Source organism: Myxocyprinus asiaticus, chromosome 2 (assembly GCF_019703515.2).
Source record: "Myxocyprinus asiaticus isolate MX2 ecotype Aquarium Trade chromosome 2, UBuf_Myxa_2, whole genome shotgun sequence".
NCBI classification, from domain to species: domain Eukaryota; kingdom Metazoa; phylum Chordata; class Actinopteri; order Cypriniformes; family Catostomidae; genus Myxocyprinus; species Myxocyprinus asiaticus.
Window position 1 is genome coordinate 31996792 of NC_059345.1, and position 24440 is coordinate 32021231.

General features: G+C 39.7%; 1 protein-coding gene across 1 annotated transcript in view; it reads right to left on the reverse strand.

The window, feature by feature from the left end:
- The window catches only part of LOC127451260 (immunoglobulin superfamily DCC subclass member 4-like), a 125769-nt gene extending 102378 nt beyond the window's left edge, over nt 1-23391 (reverse strand). Inside the window, exon 1 of the mRNA XM_051715806.1 lies at nt 23116-23391. Coding sequence (XP_051571766.1) covers nt 23116-23182 — 67 coding nt within the window. The 5' untranslated portion in view covers nt 23183-23391. The remainder of the gene's footprint in view (nt 1-23115) is intronic.
- Between the last annotated feature and the right edge of the window lie 1049 nt (nt 23392-24440).

A 24440-nucleotide genomic window follows, 5' to 3' on the forward strand; every position in this document is an offset into this window, starting at 1 on the left:
GTTTTGTTGTTGGAGAGAAAACATGGAGGACACCAGTTTCATTCTTGTATACTTCTTGGGGAACTATTTTTACACTGACACAGAAAGAGCTCTCTTCTGCGCCATGTTGAAAGTGCACGTCTTTTCCCAACTTGGACACTTGTATCAGGTAGGCGCCCTGAGCGTGTTTGATTACTACGTCTGTCGCAACTCTCAGCTGTGATCAGCTCTAAGATAACTCTATTTCTCAGCAATAGTGTAGTAGTAATGTGAGTGATGATGGAGTGAGAGACAATTCCGGACGATTTCAAAGAAACTTGTTGTTGCATTTTGTCTGTGCTAACGTCTGTGGACTCTTGAGTGGCACTGCAGTCCCAATCTGGATCGGCAGAGTTTTGCACAGGTGGGGTACTGGAAGACACTTTTTGTTACTGGATTTGCAGTAAGTTTGTCGTGTCACTCACGGGAGGCCAGCTGTTGTGAGTGAAGCTGATCCTCTAGCATTTCTACAGCTGTGTGGGTAACTGCTCGAAATCTTGGTCAGTTGGTTGCCACTGCCTCGAGCTCTGATGGGGTGATACCGCACCACTTGAGGTTGTTCTTCAAATTGTGCTTGTAGTGTTTGCATGGTCAGCCTTGTTTGCTGTGGCACTATTCTAGTTCTCCGTAGAACAGCTGCTTGGGAATCCATTTGTCTTTCATTTGTATGATGTGGCCTGATCAGCGTAGTTGCGACTTCAGCAGCAGGGCTTCGATGGAGGATGTGTTGGCTCACTCAAGGACCTCAAGATTTGAGACTTTGTCTTGCCAACAGATGCCCATGATGGATCGAAGCACCCTCATGTGGAATTTCTCAAGCTGTTTGATGTGGCGGAGGTAGGGAGTCAAGGACTCACAGCCATACAGCAATGATGTGAGAACAACTGCTCTAAAGACTTTGAGCTTTGTGGCCAGGGATACATTGTGATTGTGTAGTATCCTGCAGCAAAGTCTTCAGAGGGCTTGACTGGCTTTACTGATCCTCGAGGAAATGTCTTTGTTGAACTGTCCATAATTTGAGATTATGTTGCCAAGGTACCTGAAACTTTAACAGTCTTCAACTCTGTGCCATCAATAATTATGGAAGGTTGGGTGATGGTTTTAGAAACTAAAAAAACATCTGAATAATGTGTAGTCTAAAATGGTGTTGGTCTCGTTTTTCTCAGAATAAACAATTTTAGAATCTATGTCTAGAGCTCTGGTTTCTCTATATCTGTATAGCAACATTGGAAGTAGGGGTGGGGGAAAAAAATCATTTCAGCGACGCATCGCGATTCATACTCAAACGATTCTGAATCAATTCTCAAAAGAATCAGAATCGATTCTGAGTTCAGTTTAAATCACGGCAGAGCAGTGGCGCGCACCAAAGACAGATGTAGAAACAAAGATGCGAGTTAAGTGCATACACTAAATTCAAGTGCACAAACACGACTTTGCAGACCAGCTGTATCAAACACATGACCATTTGTGCCCGAATGAAACTATGATCCCGAAATTCTTTCACAAACCCACGCAAATAGCAACGGGAAAGTTTATATATGATAAGCCAACAAACAACATGAAAGACGAGCTCGCACCCATTATTGCACTGATTTGCACACAACGGGGGAAAACACAGAAGAAAATAATGACGAGGCAGCGGTTTATTTAATTCTTCTTTTTTTCGATTCCCTTCTCTCTTGTGCGCTCTCCATTTCATTGACTTTTGTTTCATTGCTGGTCATTGCCGGTCACTTGCTTGTCATGACAGTGCGCACACCTGATGATAAAGGTTTGAAATCTATTGTAGCTTTTGTGACAGGATCATGCGATCTTCTACTCGCAGAGCAAACAGATGGAACAGTGCATACGAGATGCTTGATAAATTTTTGAAGCAACAACTGCGCTATTTAAACCGCTTTACTATCACCTGTGCAGGTGAGGAGAAGAGAGGAGAAGCTGACAGCTGCACTCTCATAGAAGCAGATATATCTCTCATCCTGGACCAACAACTTCCAGTTGTGGTTAAAAATTAAAATTAATAGCATGGCATAGATTAATTTAAAATAACAATTAAATACTATAAAATGATTTACAATGCTTAAACAAAAATAAATAAATAAATAATATAATCTGTTGAAGTAATAGTATTCAGTGTGTTTTGATGGAGAACCAATATTTTTTTCCTTGTACTTTTAAGAGATTTTTTTTAAGGTTCTAAAGAAAGAAACTGAAAAACTGAGATCCTCTTTTAAACTATAGGACCATTTATTTAATCTTGTGGATGTTCCATGTTTTGTTCACAGCTCATACGTTCTGATTTGTTTTATTTTAATTTTGAAGAAACTGAAAAAAGAAAGAAACTGAGGGACAAGATGCATCTGGAAGTGCCAATTTCTTTTGCTTCAGTCTTACCTGTTAAACATACAGACAAAATTTCCAAAATGTAAAATTACATTTCAGCTGATAAAGTTCACAGTTTAGACTGTTAAGAGAGACAGTTATTGCAAATCTAACCAGAGGGTGCAGCAGACATTTTTGCTGTTCCCATTGCTCACAATATATTTGTCAAGTAGCACATAATATTGTTTCCAAAGCAACTTGCTGTATACTAATTGCAAGAATAGTCATTTTGGAGCATCCTAAAGTTAAATGCCTTGCTCAAGGCAACAATGGTGATATTAGTACTTTTAGAATGCGTATATACCTGCACATAACTCTCACAACAATGAAAGAAACAAAAGGCAAGACTGTGTCCAACAAAACACAATAAGCTCCCTTACTTAAAAGAGATACCAAGGAAGCATAATTTGATTTTTGCTTTTGTTATGTTTGAGTGTTATTATACTATAATGGTGCTTATTATTTTAAAAATGTACTAATATTCATCCCAGTACCTGCTTTTTACTTCTTTGCTTTGATCGCAAAACATAGTCCAAAAATCAAATTGTCTGGTTACCTAGAGCACTGTTTTCTCGTATAACATTAGACAGCAGCTCAATTCCCTCACAATGGTTAAGCTCTAAAAAAAACCTTTTACACCTGGTATTAAGATGTATTTCAGGTGATTCGATCACAAGTGGTCAGCGCCAAAAACAGGTGTTAACTGGGTATAAACATTTTTGTGATTGGATCAAAAAACAGATACAGTCAAAAACGCATGTGACCACATCGAATTTGAGTTGTAAACTCTATTCTGTCCTGAATGGGTCCTGGACAGCAGCAAGGCTCTACCACTCTCCTGTCAATGAACTGCTGCACTATAACAAGAGTTTTAAACTTTGCCGGTTACATGCTGCTATAAAAGGAAATAACAGTCCGATTGGAAAATGTGAAAAAGCAAATACATACACAAGCATGAGAACTTCACCGAACTTCTTCTGTTTGATATCATCATGCAGTGACACAGATGGCAAGCAGACACATCTGTAGCTCAATTCGCACAGGTACTCCACTAAAATAACAGATAAGTCTGCCTGAAATGTGTGTGTTCTTAGATTCAATTTCAACTGCATCTCGGAGAAAAAAAAACACCGTTTTTGTATGCACTTTCCTTGTCTTTTCTGGCTTTTTCGCGATTTATTTTCAATCATGCAGTAACACAATGACATAGTGATTGATGTATGTCATTATGAAACAGAGACACACCCCTCAAAATCCGAACACAAGAGGTCACAGAAGATGCATTTCGTATGCATGGTAATACCAGCTGTAAACAGTGATGTGTCTTGCCATGTGATCGGATAACCGAGACAAATCTTTTTTTTCTTTCTCCCCTTTGCTCCCCAATTTGGAATGCCCAATTCCCAATGCACTCTAAGTCCTTGTGGTGGCGTAGTGACTCTGGTCAATCCGGGTGGCGGAGGACGAATCTCAGTTGCCTCCATGTCTGAGACCGTCAATCTGCGCATGTTATCATGTGGCTTGTTGAGCACGTTACTGCGGAGACATAGTGTGCGTGGAGGCTCATGCTATTCTCCACGGCATCCACACACAACTCACCATGCGCCCCACCGAGAGCGAGAACCACATTATAGTGACCACAAGGAGGTTAATCCAATGTTACTCTACCCACCCTAGCAACCGGGCCAATTGGTTGCTTAGCAAGCCTGACTGGAGTCACTCAGCACGCCCTTGATTTGAACTTGTGACTCCAAGTGTGGTAGTCAGCGTCTTTACTTGCTGAGCTACCCAGGCCCCCCAACCGGTGTAAACGTGGTCAAAGATGAGTTGAGCTTTACGGTGCAATTTTGCCCCATGTTTCAGTCTTTTTCTTAGAGAAATGAATGAAAGTGAATTGTAATTAAGGCTAAAATTCTGCCAAACATGTCCTTTTGTGTTTCACGGTATAAAGAAAGTCATATGGGTTTGGAACAACGAGAGGTGAGTAAATGATGACAGAATTTCATTTTTGTGTGAACTATCCCTTGAAGATCAGACTGAAATGATCTGGGACATTATTAAAAATAAACCTTAGCTACTCTTTTCTAATACTGGAATTATTTAAAAAGATATACAGAACGGCAGGTGCCAAACAGCCAGGAAAAGCACAAGGTTTCACAAACTTTCAGTTGGTTCCTCTTGTGTTGAGGAATAATAGCTTCTATCCTGCTTTCTTTGTATTACAGAGTTTCTGAAATTGTTTCTGATCACCAGCTAGTTGTCATTGATGTTTGAACATGGACAGTCCTGTGTTAATGCAGTCATTCCTGAGACGTCACAAAATTTGCAAAAGTTCAGAACAACATTTTTGTAACTCAGTTTCAATAAATGCTCCTTTTGGACTCGTGATGAAGTTCTGAAAGTTACAGCATGTTTTTATAGTCCATCAAGTTCTTGTATCTCAAAGCATCAAGGGAAATTTGATTCCTCATCATATGACCCTTTTAAAAATGCAATTAGCACCACTCAGGCAAGACTTGACGAAGCAGAGAATCGTATTTCTCAGGTGGAGGATGTGTCAAGGTGCTTGGCAAGTGACAGTGACAGTGAAGGGATGGCTAAACGGGTGGAAGTTCTCTGGAATAAAGCTAAGCAGATGATCTATGAAACCACACAGCACTGAATGGAATTACATCCAACTAATCATCTTTAAAAGGATAGTTTACCCAAAAATGAAAAGTCTGTCATTTACTTACCCTCATGTTGTTCCAAACTGTCTTTCTTCCATGTCATTCACATTCAATGTTCTTTTTTTTACATACATTGAAAGAAAATGGTGACTGAGGATGTCATTCTTCACTAATATCTCCTTTTGTGTTCCACAGAAGAAAAAAAATGACATTGATTTGGAACTACATGAGGGTGAGTAAATTACAGAATAGACAGAATTTCATTTTTCGGGTAAACTATCCCTTTAAAGAGGGTAAAGAGAAAGAGAGAGGGAGCGAGGGACTGAAAGGAACAGAATTTGAGTGGCGACACTGACCTAAGCCTAATGGCCATTAACATGCCTACTCCGTGCTGGTGAAATGAGAATTGGAGATATTAAATTTAAAAAAATTTGAAGGTAGGTCTGCAAAAATATGTAGATCTTTGAAGTCAAAGTATCTTCATTTTTTTTGTTCCAGTGGTGGGCTGGGGGATGTTTTGGGAACTGCCCTAAATTTGACTGCAAAAAAATGTTTGTGAGGTTAACTTAAAATATGCTTCATCTAAATTACCTGTTTTAATTAAACTGAAAATATTAATTAACCCTATTCAATTAAGCTGACAAATTTGGCTACACCAAACCAAAGAAAAAGATCCTCGAGGTAACAATTGCAGGTTGCTACTTTTTTCAGTGTACAAGTATCATCGGCCAGAATGTGCTTTTTTTTTTTTTTTTTTTGCATTCTGTATCTGCATCTAAGCACAGAAGAAGCGAACTCTTTTACTTCTATCTGGAAAGACGGTGTGTAAACATTATATCTAATGGCCATGGGTCACCCGTCAGGAAAATACTTCCGTAATTGAAATTGACTCTAATCAACTGTTGATTGTTAAATAGGGGTTACAGCAATGACTGAGCATGCACATGTTGAGTTAAGATTAGATGTGAACACAAACAAAGGGAAAGAGGGATATGAAGACTAAATACATTTATGCCAGAAGGCAAAGCCTTTGCAGATTCACAACAATATTAAAATATATTAAGATATCCCTTATAAAAAAATCTAATTTAGCCGCAAACTTGCCCCAAATTTGCTGCTCGTTATTTTCAAATGCAAATTAGCTTTTGATTCACCGCAAATGTTTGCCAGAAGTTTGCAGATCTTCGCCGGTAGTGGTGAACTTCCGGCAAACCTTTGGCAACAATGGACAATTTGCCGCAAATCTCATTTGCATGTGAAAATTAGCAGTGGCGAATTTGCAGCAAGTTTTCGGCAAATTTGCCATGAACTCTTGATTTTTGTAAGGGCTTGTTTGAACTCAACATTGGGTTAACTCAGAGATAAGCAACAGTGTGGATGCTTCCAGCAGGAAGAAAAAAATAAATACAGATAAACTGACACTTGTAGGAAAACAAATCAGAGAATTAGAAAAAAAAATTGTACATATTTTATACACAACCTAGTCTCATAGAATGAATGTTACTATAACTACATTTTTGCAAACTCGGGTTTTCCCTCTCGCAGCAGTTTCCTGGTGAAATTAACACTAGAAGCGCTATACAAAAACTGTGCGTTTTTTTCACTTTCACACAACTTACAAGTACAATGGCTGATTATGATATTATAAACGCTTATTTTTCGCTCTGTTACACACACTGCTATGATATCAAAAAACTGTAACTCTTAACGCATAATTTGAAAAACTATTTTAACGCTTGTATTGCAGACCCACCTACATTTACACACTTATTTCAATGTGATTAATCAGATTCCGAAAATCAGTTAAACACTCGTAATTGGACTAAAGTTACTTTTTTATGGATTTGATGATTACATGTTAATTAGGCAATGGCAGTAAATTGTTCATAATTTATTGATTGCCGTAATTTTTATCTTTTTTAAATCTTTTAAATTTTTCACTCTAAATCAGCCTACCTACGCTATCTGTTCGGTAACTCTTTGTAACATGGTTGAGAATGGGAAAGGAGGTGGCGGGAACTGGCTGAACAGTCAAAACAATATTTAATTTAAACAAAAAGACGCAAACACAAATACACACACGGTAGCTGCATGTGGCTCTCTCTCTCCCGAACTGCCACATTCCACTACACTTATCCCTCTCCTCGGCTGATTAGCCCGATTGGGGGCCGGGCGTGCGTAGTCACGGCCCGGCCCCGCCCTCCTCCTCGTCACACTCCTCCCTCCTTTGCCTCAGACCAGGGAACCCCCACCCCCTCCACCCCCTCCCTCCCTCCTGGAGTTTTCTAAACTCCAATTCTAAAGCGGCTGTAATAACTAATGGGATGATTTCATGGATTTTCATCTATCTAGATTCACCCATCCTCTAACTTCAATCCTTTTTTACATTAGCTCTAATAATCACTTGATTCAAAGAAAAGACCCAGGAATTGTACATGCAAGTAAGAACACATATTCCTGTTATATGCAGATTTCATATTATTGCTGTCTATTTCATATTATTGCTGCTTTTTTTCAGTACTTCCTAATATGATGGAACCATTTTAAACATTTTCAGGATATAAAATCAATTGACACAAATCAAAGACTATGCCTCCATCCAAAACATGTCTTTCTTCCTCAGACAGTGTAGTTATTTTCAAATGGATGCCTAATGGAATGAAGTCAACTTTGTAAAACCAGACAGTAGCATCTTAACAGTAGTGACAGAAAAGTGACTGCCAAGCAGTTGTCAGGATCCTGTCACTTTGGTCGGTCATGTTTATTGTGTGGTGACAGGATCCTGATGCCCATGTCCTGTGTTTGTGTTTGAGCACTTGGCTCATTGGTTATTCCCTGGCCAGGTGCTCTGTCTGTCATTGTTTGTGTCTCTGTGTGAGCACACGGCTTCAGGTTTGAATTTCTTGCCTTGTACTTTTCTGTCTAGTTTGTGTTTTCATGTCCAGAGCATGGTGTCTGGGTCCTGACTCTTCGGTCTAGTTCAGTTTCGGTTCTGTGATGGGATCCAGACACTCATGCTCCATGTCTTGTCTGTGTGAGCGCATGGCTTTGGGTTTGGTTCTCTTGCCATGTGTTTTTCTGTCAGTCTTGTATGTTGTGTGAGTGCGCGTGGCTGTGTGTGATTCATCATCGCCACGTGCACTTGTGTCTGTTTTGGTCTTGTGTGTTAGCACATGGCTTTGTCTTTGTCTGCCATGTGCTTCCCCGACTCCGCCTCCATGTTTCCTGTCACTTTCCTTCATTTAGTCTTTGTTGTGTTAATTGGTTTCACCTGCTCCTCATGCTTTCCACCCTATTTTGCCCTCTTTCTGTCTTTGCCAGATTGTTTTGTGATGTTTTTGAGTCAAGTCTAGTCTCAAGTCAGTTCCTGAACCTCAATCGGTCCTGTCCTTGTTTATCTGTTTGTTGATCTTTGCTTTGTTTAGTCTTTTCTCTTCCTCATGAGAGTTTTGGGTTTGTATTTTGTTTTGTTTTAATAAAGCCCTTTTTGAAACTGCCTTTTTGAATTTGGGTCCTCCCACACATACTGTGACAGCAGTATCAAAAACAAATTATGTGCAGGGTGAATACTAGGAATGTGCATGAGTAATCGATTAATTCTAGTACTCGTTCAGCTTTAAATATTCGACAAGTAAAAACACTACTCGAATATTGCAATTAGTTTTTTTTTTATGTGCCTTTGCCTGCCGTGAGCTTCTCTCACCTAAATCTTGCTGTTACAACTTAATGCATTAGTTTGCACTGTGGATACATGAGGTTGTTAAAAGAATTATTAAGAAATTAAGAAAATTCTGTCTTTATTTAAAGTGATTGTATCGCTTCACAAGACAGCAATAATCTGAAATAGTTTGTGAAGTGTCTCGAAAGTTTTCTTCCTCGTTGAGCAAATCAACAACACACTCATCATCGCTGCTTCAGCTGGTAGAGAGATGCGTTTTATTTTTTCGATCTGCTCGCCGGTGATGGGCGGACCAGCTCAAAGGTGAGTTGAGCCACCAACCATACCGGGGTAAAATTGCTTGTCGATTATCGCCACCTATTGTAAAGGTGTGAATGTGCTAACGGTGAACATTCAATTAGCTTTCTATGGGAAAGGGCCATTTGCCAGCGATTTGCCTCTCATAATTGCGTCACGTTTGGTGTGAAAAGGCCTAAAGGGCCATTTGCTGGCGATTCGCCTCTCATAATAGTGTTGTGTTTAGTGTAAAAAGTAATTGGCTCCTAAACTGAAATATTAAGGAGCCAAATGGCTGTTTTTATTAGCCAAATCACAGAATTGCTTGATTTAGATTGCTGTTCAGAAACAAGATAGAAAGCCAAAGAAAAGAAAGACAGCTGATAACCCATTAATCGAAGGGTTAATAAACAGTATATATAGTTGAGAAGATAAGTTTGCATTCCCTTTTGTCTCATAAATGTTCACACCCCTTTCAATAAAAGTTTTTTTTATTTAATACTGCTCTTCAGAATCTACATTGCAGATATTTACATAAAGTACAGTATGTATATAGTAGTGTGTTGTTTTCTTGAGCATCAATGAATGTTTGCACCTTGCGTAATAGTTGTGTACAAGTCCCTCAATTGTCTTAAGCGTCAAAAGCTTATATATATATATATTTAAATTGTTTTAAAATATTGCCTTAGTCTTTCTGTTACCGGATGGCCCAGACACAGAGACTACAAGAATGCAAACTGAACAAAATCCCAGATGCAGTTTATTGTGCTACTCCAATCCCAATCAATAATTACCAGAAGGAAAAAAAGTGGTACACAATACAGGATATTTAATTATAAAGAAGCCCCAAATACACATGTGACACTTATTTTGAAATGTCTGCACTCCCAGTTGTGAGCTCTCTGATGGCTGATTCACTAAGAAAGTGAATCTGATTCAAACTGCTAACCTGAGCTCCTGAGTTCAAGCCCTCAGTTCTTTTTGGGTGATTCATGAAAAAGACCCTGTTCAAAAGAGTCATTTGTTCACGACTCTCTCACGCTGGGTTTGTTGTTGCGTGCGGTGCAGCGAGCTCATCAGAAACAGAACGGGTGAAAAGCAGCATGAGACACACTGGTGCGCGCTCTAAAAATTGATTCAATAACTCACAAGATATCTGATGAAACAGCATATGAACACACACAACCCGACTGTCGTCAATGGCGACTAGATTTTAAATTACTGTTGGAATCAGCGGCCTGGGTAGCTCAGCAAGCATTGACGCTGACTACCACCCCTGGAGTCGTGAGTTTGAATCCAGGGTGTGCTGAGTGACTCCAGCCAGGTCTCCTAAGCAACCAAACTGGCCCAGTTGCTAGGGAGGGTAGAGTCATATGGGATAACCTCCTCGTGGTCGCGATTAGTGGTTCTCGCTCTCAATGTGGCACGTGGTAAGTTGTGCGTGGATCGCAGAGAGTAGCATTAGCCTCCACATGCGTCATCTCCGCGGTGACATGCACAACGAGCCACGTGATAAGATGCGTGGATTGACTGTCTCAGAAGTGGAGGCAACTGGGACTTGTCCTCCGTCACCCAGATTGAGGTGAGCAACTACGCCACCACAAGGACCTACTAAGTAGTGGGAATTGGGCATTCCAAATTGGGAGAAAAGGGGATAAAAAATACAATAAAAAAAAGCACAAATTACTGTCGGAATCAATTATTTTTGGTCACATTTGCAACCATTTTAGTCGCAGTCTGGAGCCCTGCTAGAGTTACTGACATTTAAGGGGAGGTTGTTGTTTTCGCACAATTCTGAAAGTGCTCTGACATCCTCCCTGTAAAACATTTAATCTCTATTGGAGATGAGGCCTTGGATGGTTCAATCAAGGTACCTTGGAAAAGCCAGTGAGGCCATAACATCAGTGAATAAACAAATCTGCATCTCAAGATGAGCTTACTTTAACTATTTTTCTAAGGAGTACATATCAGTGTAAACACTTCAACTCTCAATATGGAATAACCCATAAATTAAAGTCGGGGTAAAAGCCTCTATTTTGAGGGTAGAAGTTTAGAATTGAATGTACAAATTTTGCAATACGACATTAAAGTTCAGTAGTAGCACAAGTACAATGCAGTACCATGTCAAACTTGAGAACTAAGAAATATAGGTCGACAGCACAAACTTTCATTTATGTTTCAAGGAAGACAATGCGACACTGCGGTGTGAGCAGATCATACAACAGGTATGTAGGATGACCATGAGGGCGAATGTTGCACTAGTTGGCAAAAAACATGTTTAGCCTACGTCATGTCTGTTGAGTCACTTGTTTGATTTAAGGCTTAAAAGTCCTGTAAGCGATTTTAGCCGCTCTAACTTCCATGAGACTGATCCATTGATTTAGCCACGGCCCTTCTTTTCAAAACACTGCACCGACACAAAGTATGTTCCTATGGTTGTCAAATAGCGGGGAAAAAAATTGCGAAATAGCACCCTCAATGGACAAATTTTAAATCAGAATATGGCATTAAGCCTTAATAATTTGCTGCAACAACAATACTATGAGAACGTGCAATATGATTGACAGGAAGAAAGTGTCAGAGACCGCAGTCCGCGGACACATTTTTGCTTGCTGTTTACAAAGTCTAGCGCTGTCATAGAGACTGGTGAGATACCTCATGACACTTATTTCAGTGATATTTGGTCATGATGATAAGTGATTGCTTAAAATAATTTGCCAAACTTTGCATCCATTATTAGAATACACCAAAAAATAACCACACTGCTCAAGAGTCATTTCTTGAAGGTTGAGCTTTCACTTTTTACAGTACACTTGCTTAATGGACAGTGTGTGTATTGGATCAAAAAACTGGACTGGAGCATACAGGAAATGGAATGGCAAAGAGACAGCCAAAATGTTTTGCTTTTTAAAATAAAAGGCTTGTTCGGAATCGAACATTCGTTCTGGCCCAATTTAACCCTTGATGATAAGGACTTTGGGAATTAAAGCTTGTTGAGAGAGTCCTGATGAAATAAGCTGATACCTATGTTTATTCAAGAGAGCACAGCTTCAAAAGTTGACAGCCAATTCTCACAGCCTAACAGTGTGTTAAATAGGGCTTCCAGAGCAGTTGTGTGATAGTACCATCCCATTAAGTGGCCTGTGCCGAAATGACCTGACTAAAAGATAACAAATGCATGTCTACAGATTTAACACAGTGCAGCATATTTTGACAGAAAAGGCTAAAATCAACTTTTCTCTGGTGGCTGTGTTCAGGCATCCCCTGCCAAAACAATGTCGGGAATAGACATATTATATCCTCAGACCATGAATGGAGATGACGCCCTGTCTTGCTCATGGACCAACTAGACTAGACAGACTCAAAATGCAATAGACTATATAGACTCAAAATACAGTGCACCATGATGTCCATATCTAACATTCATACAAAAACACGAATTACATCTAATCAGCACTTACATGTCATTTAGTAGGGCTAATAAGCTGAAGACCAGGAGAAAGACTATGAACTAAATTGGAAAGGGAAAAACAGAGTTCCACATCTCTATTGAATCTGAAAAGCATTTCCATTGTCACAGGTGCTATCTGTATGATAAGAAGTTACAGTCACAACAGTTGCGGAAGCTTCAGCTCCACCTCTTTATCTGTAAGCCACACACACATAAAGTTCTAACATGATATGTTTTGATGTTATCAGTCTCTGCATATTCAGTTCTGGGAATTTTGCTGAGGCAAAAGCGGTGCAGCTAGATCAAAAGCAGAATGGCATGAGACAGGTAGGACTAGGGCATATTATAGGACATAATGTGACAATAAGAAAAGAAAACATAATTGAGTCTCTTTAAATTTAATAATTTAATAGATGTTGTCACAGTCCAGAACACTTTAGTAGGGCCCCGAGATGGCTCAATCCTGCCACATGTCAGGCTAATGGCTATTTTCAGACATATCAACACAACAATAACTAATATATGGTAAAAACAAGGTTTTAAATAGCCCAGTTGGAGTCTTTGTTATATTTAGAGTCAGCCTTTCACCTCTGTGAATTAATTGCTTTTTTCTATTTTGTGAAGGTTATTACTGCAGTCTTTCAGAAAGTCAAACCTTAAAGAGGTGATTCAGGAAAAAACACAAGGACTGAGACAGGCAGACTTTGCCAAGCTTTAAAGTACTGAAAGCCAAACACCTGTTGAAACGGCAAGGTTATAAACCTTTTATGGATCTGTTCTTATTAATTATCTTCACACCCTGTTTCAAAGTAGAGAATTTTATTACAGTCAGTATTTGACATGTTTAAAACTCCTGCTCTGACACAAAAAAACAAAACAAAAAAAAACCTTGTAAGTGGTTTGGATGTGGGTGCATGCCCATGCCCACAATCTGATTCTTCCTTAGTGATACACTGCTCCCCTTTCTGAGGCATGCCTGCCCACCCCACTATGAGCCCTCCTGTATGGTCATATGACCAAGTGGACAGCAGCACTGAATGGAAGGAATGCGATCATATGACTGTTTACCCAACCAGCGTCATGAGGAATAGACCCCGCTACACACATACACATACCAATGCATACATTAACGCACCACAATAAAAAAAACGCACCCACTAACACGTTTTCTCAAACGATCACTCAATGAATTCAAATTGTACTCCGGACTTTCTCTGCTTTCTTTTTTGCATGAACACAGACAACAAGCAACATATTATAATACAATATAGACACAGATCAGCCACAACATTAAAACTACCTGCCTAATATTGTGTAGGTCCCCCTCGTGCCACCAAAACAGTGCCAACCCGCATCTCAGAATAGCATTCTCACCACAATTGTACAGAGCGGTCATCTGAGTTACCGCAGACTTTGTCAGTTCGAACCAGTCTGGCCATTCTCTGTTGACCTCACTCATCAACAAGGCATTTCCATCCACAGAACTGCCGCTCACTGGATGTTTTTTGTTTTTGGCACCATTTGGAGTAAATTCTAGAGACTGCCGTGTGTGAAAATCCCAGGAGATCAGCAGTTACAGAAATACTCACACCAGCCCGTCTGGCACCAACATTCATCCATGCGATTATCTAATCAGCCAATCATGTGGCAGCAGTGCAATGCATAAAATCTTGCAGATATGCGTCAGGAGCTTCAGTTAATATTCACATCAGCCATTAGATGGGGAAAAAGTGTGATCTCAGTGATTTGGACCATGGCATAATTGTTGGTGCCAGATGGGCTGGTATGAGTACTTCTGTAACTGCTGATCTCCTTGGATTTTCACACACAACAGTTTTTACTTCGAATGGTGCCAAAAATAAAAAACATCCAGTGAGGGGCAGTTCTGTGGACGGAAATGCCTTGTTGATGAGAGAGGTCAACTGAGAATGGCCAGACTGGTTCAAACTGACAAAGTCTACAGAAACTCAGATAACTGCTCTGTACAATTGTGGTGAGAAGAATAGCATCTCAGAATGCAAAATATCGAAAATGACTCAAAAGCTTATCATCGATATTGTGGATTTTTTTAATCGTGATAAATATCGAGATTTTTATCTGACATTTTATCGCCCAGCCCTAATTGGCCTATATACATTAAATATCACAATATAATGCAATTCCTTTGTTGTGATCAGACTCCTTTTGTCGTTTATACTGTATCATAGTGTAAGAATGATACACCACACCAGATTTTAAATTGATCAATTTATATTGCCACTTTGGACATTTTATATCTCAAGATCTACTGATTTACCTAAAGCCCCACAGCTTGGGGCAGAATTGATGTCCCATTGATTATCCGTCTTCACAAACTGCTGTGTTGTGGGACTGCACTGAACAATGTTCTTGAGCTTCATTTCTGCATCAGCAACTGTGACAATACAGTGTATACACATAACACAGATGCTGAAGTCATGACTGCCTTTCAATTGCTACCCACACTAACACATTAGAGCCAGGAAAATATAGGCCTACAGTGAATCGCTGTAAATTACACATGGCTTTGAAGCTGTTCTGTTTTCTTCTGTTGTTGTACTGTATATACGATTAATTCAAAAAGTTTAACGTATACATTTTACGTGATTAACGCATTTACCGTTAATACAGTAAAAACACTGGTTGGAAGGGCGGAACCTTTGCAATGTGTCCGATCGGTGTCATTACACTGACACATACACCACAAACACACGCAGTAATGATTCAACGTTTAATGATAAAGTGATGGGGAAAGGAGCTCTTAACACTATTTGTTGTACAAAACAAGCCTAGATGGAGCTTGTAATAGAAATTAAGTATTTTTCAGCCTAAGTAAGGTGCATTTTAATTACCACAGAAGTACATCAGGTCTTAACTATCCCCAAAACGCAGATTGAGACGTTTTGTCTGCAAGCGCTTTTCATGTGGAATCAAAAGTGGCGCTTGACACTGGTGTTGACGTCCTGACAAAAATCATGAACGCAGCTTCACGACTGCTGTAGCATAGCAGATAGCACATGAAAATCTGCGATTAATCAAGATTAACTACGAAAAATTGTGCGATAAATCTAAATAAATATAAAAAAAATCATCATCTGAGAGCACTAATTTATAACTTTCATCCATCATTCCTCCCTTTGTTCATCTTTTCATCTCCCTTTGACCCTTCTGAGGTTCAGTTTTTGGTCAAGCAACATGCTGATAGATTTTGACAGCTGTTATCCAGGTCACAGTATCCCTGAAGTCCATGTGTACAAAATTGAACTCAAACAGGCATTGCAACACAGAACACAGAGAACTAAGCACTCTGTGTTCTGCTTTACATACCTATCAACATATTGCATGTGGCCAAGAAGTTATCAAACATTTAATACATGTATGTGTATTATCAAACATATACAAGAGTTGTTATATAATTGGTTTTATATGGTTTATATCTGTTTGTATATTTATACAAAGTTAAAACATTCAGTATATTAAAGAGAAGGAATCTGTTAACCTTTCCTAGGGTTAACAATCTGTGGCAGACCTTTGAAAAGACTGACAGGAAGTAGGATAATGAATAACTTCCTTGTACAACCCATACTTCCTTCTCCTGAAAATGATTGACCTTACCACTGACCAGCAATGGCCCAGCAAAGCCGAAATAACTAGAGGCTTGTTTTTGTTTTAATATAACCACATATATCCAAACCACAAACAGAGTCAACAATTATAAAGCATAATGTCACTCTCATAAGGTTGGCACTTTTATACTGTACCCACGCAGGGTTGTCATCAGGGGGACAACTGGGGACGTTGTCCCGAGCCCTATAATGAGGGGGGCTCACTAAGGTCCTCTATGGTCTACTCTTCTCATAGGGCCCAGGGTAAGGGGGGCCAACCCACAAAATTTTGTCAAAGGTCCTGTGAATTTTAGAGACGATACTGTGCCTACGGCACCTTTATATGTAATATCCAAATTTAGATATGTTCTTATAGTTGGCAGTGCCACATTCCCAAATCAACTGTCTTGTTGTCATACACAAAGCCTGAAAAGAACAAAGACTTAGATACATCACAAACCACCCCTCAACCAGCACCTTTAATAGACAGCAAAACAGAAAACCCATACCTAACAGAAAGGGGGAAGACTTTATGACTTTTAATGTCTCATGAGTCGAGACAACAGAAGCTAGACAGAAATGCTGACAATGTTCAGCATGTAGATTAAATCAAAAGTTCATTGTATTATTTAGTAAATGAGGAGAATGCATACATAATATTTGTTCTGACTGAGTTCTGCTGCTTATTTCAGAGTAGGACAGGCAACGAACAGAAGGCGCTTTTCCACCACTGGGCCGAATGGTTGTTGTTCTGTACTGATCCTGGCTTGTTAGAATGTTACAGTTTCTTTTTTTCAGTGTGATGCTGCGAAATCAGGATTAAAATGGACTCACTGCGCAAGTGAGTCGCCACGTCACAACAGTCGTTCCACCAGCTCGGTTCTCTGTCCTAAGTTCAGTTAACTAACCATGTTGAAAAATCCGTGTGGGGAACAGTTTGTAATCATACTGTACCCACCGTGCTCAAGTGAAAATGCTACTGGAACCATTACTCACAGTGCTCAGAACCATTTAGTCCGATAGTGAAAAAGTGCTCAGAAATGGGGTTTGATGTATCAGGAACTGTCCTCGCCTTAATAATTATTTGACAAAAATAAGAAACTTTATATCTATACTAAGTTAACCAATAAAAATGAAATAAAAATCTGTAATATATCCACTGTCTGCCACCCATTTTGACCACTCTAGATGATACACTTTTGTGACGAGGATGAGGGCGTGGCCGGGCTGTGAGGGTACACGGCCGGCGCTGTATCAGCTGATCAGCGGGGGAGCGAGATAAAGGGGAGCCAGAGACTTCAGTTCGAGAGAGAGAAACACACGTGGCCATGCTGCATGTATGTGTCCATGTATGTTTTATGTTGTTTTATGTTGAGTTTTACCATTAAACCTTTATGTTGACTGTTCAGCCGGTTCCCGCCTCCTCCTTGCCCACCTGTTACAGTGGTGCCGAAACCCGGGAGGGAGGAGGAATCCGCTGTCGCGGAGTCCTCGCCGCTGCCATCTGTCAGGGGAGCAGCCACGGCCATCTACCTGGGGACATAGGGGTCGCTGCCGGCCGCCGAGAGCCGGAGGAACCGCTGCCATCCACCGAGAAGGGGAGGAGCAGTTATGTCCGCCAGGGGTCAGCGGGCTCGCTGCCATCCGCCAGGGGAGGAGCGAGCTGTCATCCACCAGAGGGCAGAGGAGCGGTTGAGGACCGGGCGACAGCGTGTCCAGGAACCGGCGAGCAAATTTTCTCTCTCTCCTCTCTCTCTGTGTCTCTCGCTCTCCCGTTCCCTCTCCACATGCCTCCCCTCATCTCTCCCCCAGGTTCCCGGCCTGAATCGGCAGGGGGAGGAGTGTGACGAGGAGGAGGGAGTCGCCAGGCCGTGAGGGTACACGGCCGCCACTGAATCAGCTGATCAGCGGGAGAGCGAGATAAAGGGGAGTCGGAGACTCCAGTTCGAGAGAGAGAGAGACGTACGTGGCCGCGCTGCATGAGTGTGTGTGTCCATGTTTGTTTTATATTGTTTACCATTAAACCTTTATGTTGACTCTTCAGCCGGTTACTGCCTCCTTCTTGCCCACCTTTATCTGTTACAACTTTGAAAATATCATTGACTCAAGTATAAAAGACCAACAACAGTGGAATCGGGTATGAATGTCACTATATGTAATGCTACTACTGAATGTTACTATAGCTATAGTGATTTCAAAGACATCCTCTTCAGTCTACAGTTTGTGTAATTATTGAAAATCCCTCTTTGGGGAATTAAACCATATTAAGACTTTTTAAAGAAGAGGGAAAATTAGGTCATGAAGGGATGCTTAATGGAGGTAATGGCAGAAGTGCTGCAGCAGTACCAAAGAAAGATTACACAGCAGATCTAATGATGAGGCTGAAAATAAATGCTATGGAGCACAAAAGAACAAGGTACTTGAATCCAGGGGAATCATTCATTCACAGTCGCTGGAGAAAAAAAGGGGTGGGGAGTGGTCAGGGTGCTTATCCAAAGACTATACACCTTATTTCACCCCTTTCCTTTCTGAGACACCCCGCAGTGCACTAATGTGGTGATGAGGATGTGATCAACACATTGCCCCCCAGGGCAGGACACACTCTTTAGCTCTGTCACGGGTTTGAGTGCCTGTGAGGCCATGTTTACTCACCCTCATGCCAACCCTTATGTGTTAGAATTTCATTCTTCTGCTGAACACAAATTAAGATTTTTAGAAGACAACTTCAACTTTGTAGGTCCATACAAAGCAAGTGAATGGTGACCAAAACTTTGAAGGTCCAAAAAGCACATAAAGGCAGCATAAAAGTAATCCATAAGACTACAGTGGTTAAATCCATATCTTCCAAAGCAATATGATAGGGTTGGGTGAGAAACAGATCAACATTTAAGTTCTTTTTTACTATACATTCTCCTCCCTGCCCAGTAGGTGGTGATATGCACGATGAATGCAAATCGGCAAAACAAAAGAAGAATGTTAAATTGAAAGTGGAGACTGATAGCAAAAAAGGACTTAAATATTGATCTGTTTCTCAACCACATTTGTCATATTTCTTCTGAAGATGTGGATTTAACCACTGGAGTCAGTTATGCTGCTTTTATGTGCTTCTGAAGCTTCAATATTTTGGTCACCATTCACTTGCATTGTATGGACCTACAGAGTTGAGATATTCAGAATTTTTTTTTTTTAGATAAAAAATCTTTGTTTGTGTTCAGCAGAAGAAAGAAAGTCATAGACATCTGGGATGGCATAAGGGTGAGTAAATGAGATAATTTTCATTTTTGGGTGAATTATTCCTTTAAGGTGTGTCCTACATCTTGCGTTGAAGTTTAAACACAAATATAAAATTTTAAAATTGTGTATTTCCTTCTTACATTCTGTGTTTATCTCTGGGTTACAATTTGTTTGTAGTCTAGAATTAAAATTCATAATTTACCTAACATTGCTTATTTATCTAACTATGTTTCAAACCACACACACAACTCTTGTATAATGCCCAATTAATCATAATAATTAATTGGTTGTATCTCTCTAAACTCTACTGGAATTTTTTCAAGGACCATCTAACCATCATCGTTGATCTCAGAGGTCCCTGCTTTAGTTTTTTTTCCTCAATTAAGCAGTATATTTTTTTTTACATTTCAGATTTCAAAGGGAATTTTTTCCATTATTTACTGTACATTATAAAGTTGCGATGCCTAAATTCACTTCACACATACAAAACTATTTTAGCTTTAAGTGTTTAAATGTTCATTTTGAAAAAGTCGTATATTTGTGCATTCCTAATACAAATACTCGCTCTTTTTTGCAAGTGAAACAAACATGATTGTATTCTACTAGTTTATAACGTTTCCAATGATTCATTATGATTTTATTTCATAAATTGATATTGATATCAATTGATATTTCATAAATGTATCATGGCAAAGCAAGAGCTCTATTTATGGATCTGAAGAGAGAGAGAGAGAGAGACCCCAAATCACCCACATGATTCACCAGCATCAATTACCATTCTGAGTTCCCACAACACACACACACACACACACACACACACAACACAACAACAACATTCCTCTTTCTCTCAGGAAATCTGGCACACAGCCTAAGGGAAGCCCACTTTACTCAGAAGAGGGGTTTGTTATTTTCTACAGTGAAATTGTGGGTACAAATCTTGGCTAACAGGAGCTACAAGTTGCAGTGAGGGAATATGGATGTTATGCTCGTGACTTTCGAAGTCTCTGGAAAGATCAACCTGAATAACCAATAACCTTTAACTCATTCTGACAAGGGAACTACTGACCCTACCACCCCTCCTTCTACCTTCTCCCAGTCATGTATTTGCAGCATCTCGTGTAGTGACACCTTTCAAAATAAAGCACTTGTCCACATTACTGTTTATTCCCAGTAGACAAGTCTCTGAGTACTGCTTATGAACGCTTTTGTTATGTTAAATTAGAGGCACTCTGTCCTGATCCTGAAGATCTAATAGCTACATTTCAGGCAAGTTTATTAAACCCAAAAATCTGGTTCAGGTGTGTTTAGTAAGAAATGAGACTAAACTTGTGGTAAGATTTCCAGGAGCTGGACTGAGCATCCACATCCTAAATATTGTGACATGAGAGCAAAAACAAACCTCAGTGTTAAGCTATTTCCTTTACCAACCAACCAAGCATAATTTACACAGGTCTTAGAGCTGCACAATTAATCATAATTTAACCACGATCACAGTTTCTCCCTCTCAGTTAATTAAGCATAACCGTCTGTGATATTAATGAGCTAGCAAGTAGAAATTATCAACCAGGTAAAGTTGCAAATTGTTATTCATTTTCATTATAGGCTGTGCTACGGATGATAGGCTAAATCACAAGCTCTTTCGAAGTCTGTTTTTAACTCAACTGATCCTTCATGCTCTCTTCAGAAGTTCACCACCGACCAACTCAATTGTTTATAAGTATTACTATTGTATATTGCAATATAATAATAATGTAATGATAATGATAATAATAATAATTAAAAAAATGAGACTCAAGTGCAAACATCCTACAGAGTAACTCTTTCTATTGGTAGATCTATATCTAAGCAGTTGCAACAGTAATTTTTTTTGTCCAAATTGTACTGCCCTGTAAAAAAATTGTTCTCAAATGACAGAATAAGCGCGATTAATAATCGTAATTAAAAATTTGAGCAAAATAATCGTGATTATCATTTTCACCATTATCGTGCAGCCCTAACGGAAATCTGCATGCAGGTCACAGGCAGTTATTTAAAAATAGTACAAATATAGGACTATTAACAATGCTTTATGATAAAACATTAAAGTTTACATTAGCAATTTAAGATGAATGTAAGAACTAGACCCCAGTTGCAAGAAACTGCTTAAATGAAAGTTTCCTCAATAAAAAAGTTTTACAACATTCAAAACAAGCAAGTACAACCCCCTCACTATTTATACCATGATCAACGGAAACATGGGTAAATGCTTCACGCTGCAAATCTGTCAATTAGCACACGATACATCATCACCCAGACGTCTATTTGATGTGTGTTTATATCTAGAAGACGTATTTTTAACATTGTTTGCTCATCTGCAATACATCTAAAAGATGTATGTCAATAAGTATGTCTCAGATGTCTATAAGACCTTCATCAGAAGACATTTATGATTTAGAATGTTTGTAAATCTGATATTTTTAAGATGTTTAGCAGATGTTAATTAGATTGTGATGCTTTCCAGATATAAAAATCTGAAACAAACATCTTGGAGTTGTACATGTGCACAGTATCTGGGTAACAATTCTGAAAGCAACCCAAAAGTAGTAGCCTATTTGAAATTTTGTAATAAACAAATCAACTAGTTTAAGTACATTAAAAGAGTCACCCTACAGGCTGTGCACAGAGATTTCACATACATTTTTTTATGAAATTGATCACATGAAGGTCCCGAACCACTGTAAATAATCTAGCCTATCTGCTGCAGCACTGGGCCTGAAATCGTTAAAGATGAGACTGTGTTTTGACCGTTGTCATTGCCAGATTTTCCTCAAAACCGACAATGGTGAGACGAGGGCATCGGTGGATGCAAGGAGTTGCCCATGTGTTTCAGTGCTCTTCTTTGTTATGGAAATAAGGTGTTTGGATAAGTCGCCCTGACCACTCCCCAGCCCTTTTTCATCAAGCGCCTGTGAATGAATGACTCCCCCGGATTCAAGTCGCTGATTCTTCCCTGAGGCTACAGCATTAAACAGCGCTCATAAGCCATGTCAACAAACAAAAAATATATCTTACAAAACTATAGGCATCATAAAGATTGGTTGCAACACACTAAGCTCTTTTAGAACTACTAAATCAAAATATTTTATTAAAATGTAAAAATGTTTTTTAAAAAAATAAGACTGAACATGTCTCGCGCAAAACTATAACGCGCTTGTTCCAAAACAGCCCCCAATAGTTTCCCCGGCCACTTAGTTATTGAGGTCGAATTTTTTTTTTTTTTTTTTTTTTTTTTTTTTAGTTCAATCTCTCATCTTCCAAAGGTTACTTTACTGTCCTACATTCTCAAACTAGAGCCCACCACTACATATCCGCCACTCTGAGCAAACATACTGTCTACTCTTCTGTAGTTATTTTGTTATTACCATTATGATTAATAATTATTACTACTTGAAATTGACCAAACCACTCTGTAATTGAGCGCATAATATTATTTGCCAAATTTAGGTTTGCATTTGGCTTTATTGTGATTAAAAAGTTGTACCCACAACCATTTCCACAAATATAGCCAAGCATGTACTTCAGAGGCTACCGAAGAAATAAAAAGAAAACGTGGATAAGTAAAGCCGACAAAACGCTGCAACAAGCAATGTGCAAGATTTCTCTCTCTCTCTCTCTCTCTCCAGCCCCTCTCTACTCACATGTCCTGACAGATACAAAGAAATATACAAGCAAATACCAGAAACACAGACAATTTCAAAGACGCTGCATGGGAAAACACTCAATGTTATCTGTAGCTTTAATTACCTTGCGAGGATAATCCACAGTAACCCAGAGAAAGTAGACAGAAGAACCAGATTTTCTCCACCGCCATGTACAGCTTTTGGTTTCCAGCAGCGGGGTAAAGCAGAGTGTGCTTTATATGACCGCTATAGCATTTAATGGAATTCGGGCGAAGAAGAATCTCCTGTTTTAATTACTTGTGCGTAATTTCACGTTTATCCCTGTCGCGTGTTTCCCCCTATCCCTACAAACATAACATGGTTGTATCAGTCGGGAAGAGTCGTCGTATCTCTCGGCACCTCATCGCCATGTTGTGTCCAAATGTTAAGTGTGTGTGTGTGTGTGTGTGTATGTGTGTGTGTGAGAGAGAGAGAGAGAGAGAGAGAGAGAGAGAGACACACACACCAGTCGGTCCCAATTTCGGTGTCCACTGGAGCTGCATGAAACGCTGCCAGTATCCTCACACACCCTTTCCATGTTACACATGCCGCTCCACGCTAGTTTCCTGCAACCAGCGAACGCGCCGACTTACCCATGTTAAATTAACATATGTTGCACTTCAGTGACTGATTTAGCAGACAACGTTTAGTAGCAGGCAGAAAGGACAAGTGCTGATATAATTGTTTGCACGTCCCAGTTTCTTAGATGTATTCTTATAGCCTATATTTAGTAAAACATTACTTGGAACTTTAATATCAGTATTATAGGGGCTATAAGACACACTAAATTAATTTTTCCATTATGACAGATTAACACCACAACAATAGCATAATGTCAATAACATTAACTTGATAATTTATTTGCAAGTCATAGATCCAGTTGAGTGCAACATGGCACACACACCGTCAGGGTTGCAGGACCCTCTGTGCCATGACCTTCAAAGGAGCTGAGAGAGAGAATTCTCCCTTTCCTGGTGTCTGAGGGGGCGAGAGATCACATGTGCATCCGTGTCATGTGCTCCTACAGGCTCAGGATCCCTCTCTGCCTGGCCACTGAGACTGGCTGTGAGTCGGGACACCTGCTGGGTTAGGAGAGGGGAATGAATGTGTTGCTTCGCGAATTCTCCATCATTTGTTGATATACGGAGTGAACAGCAATTTGCTTAGCCTATTGAGAAAGTTGATTGGTAAACGGTTTGCCAGAATATTCCCTGACCCTACTGTTTCTTAAACACAAACAACCAGCTGGGGTCAGATTGGCCATGCAGACACACAGTAGACAGAATCAAGGTATACAACTCATATGTCTGACACTGTGCATCTACTCTTTTTCAGTTAAGTTAAAGGGATGGTTCACCCAAAAAATTACAATTCTGTCATCATTTACTCACCTTTACGTGTTCCAAACCC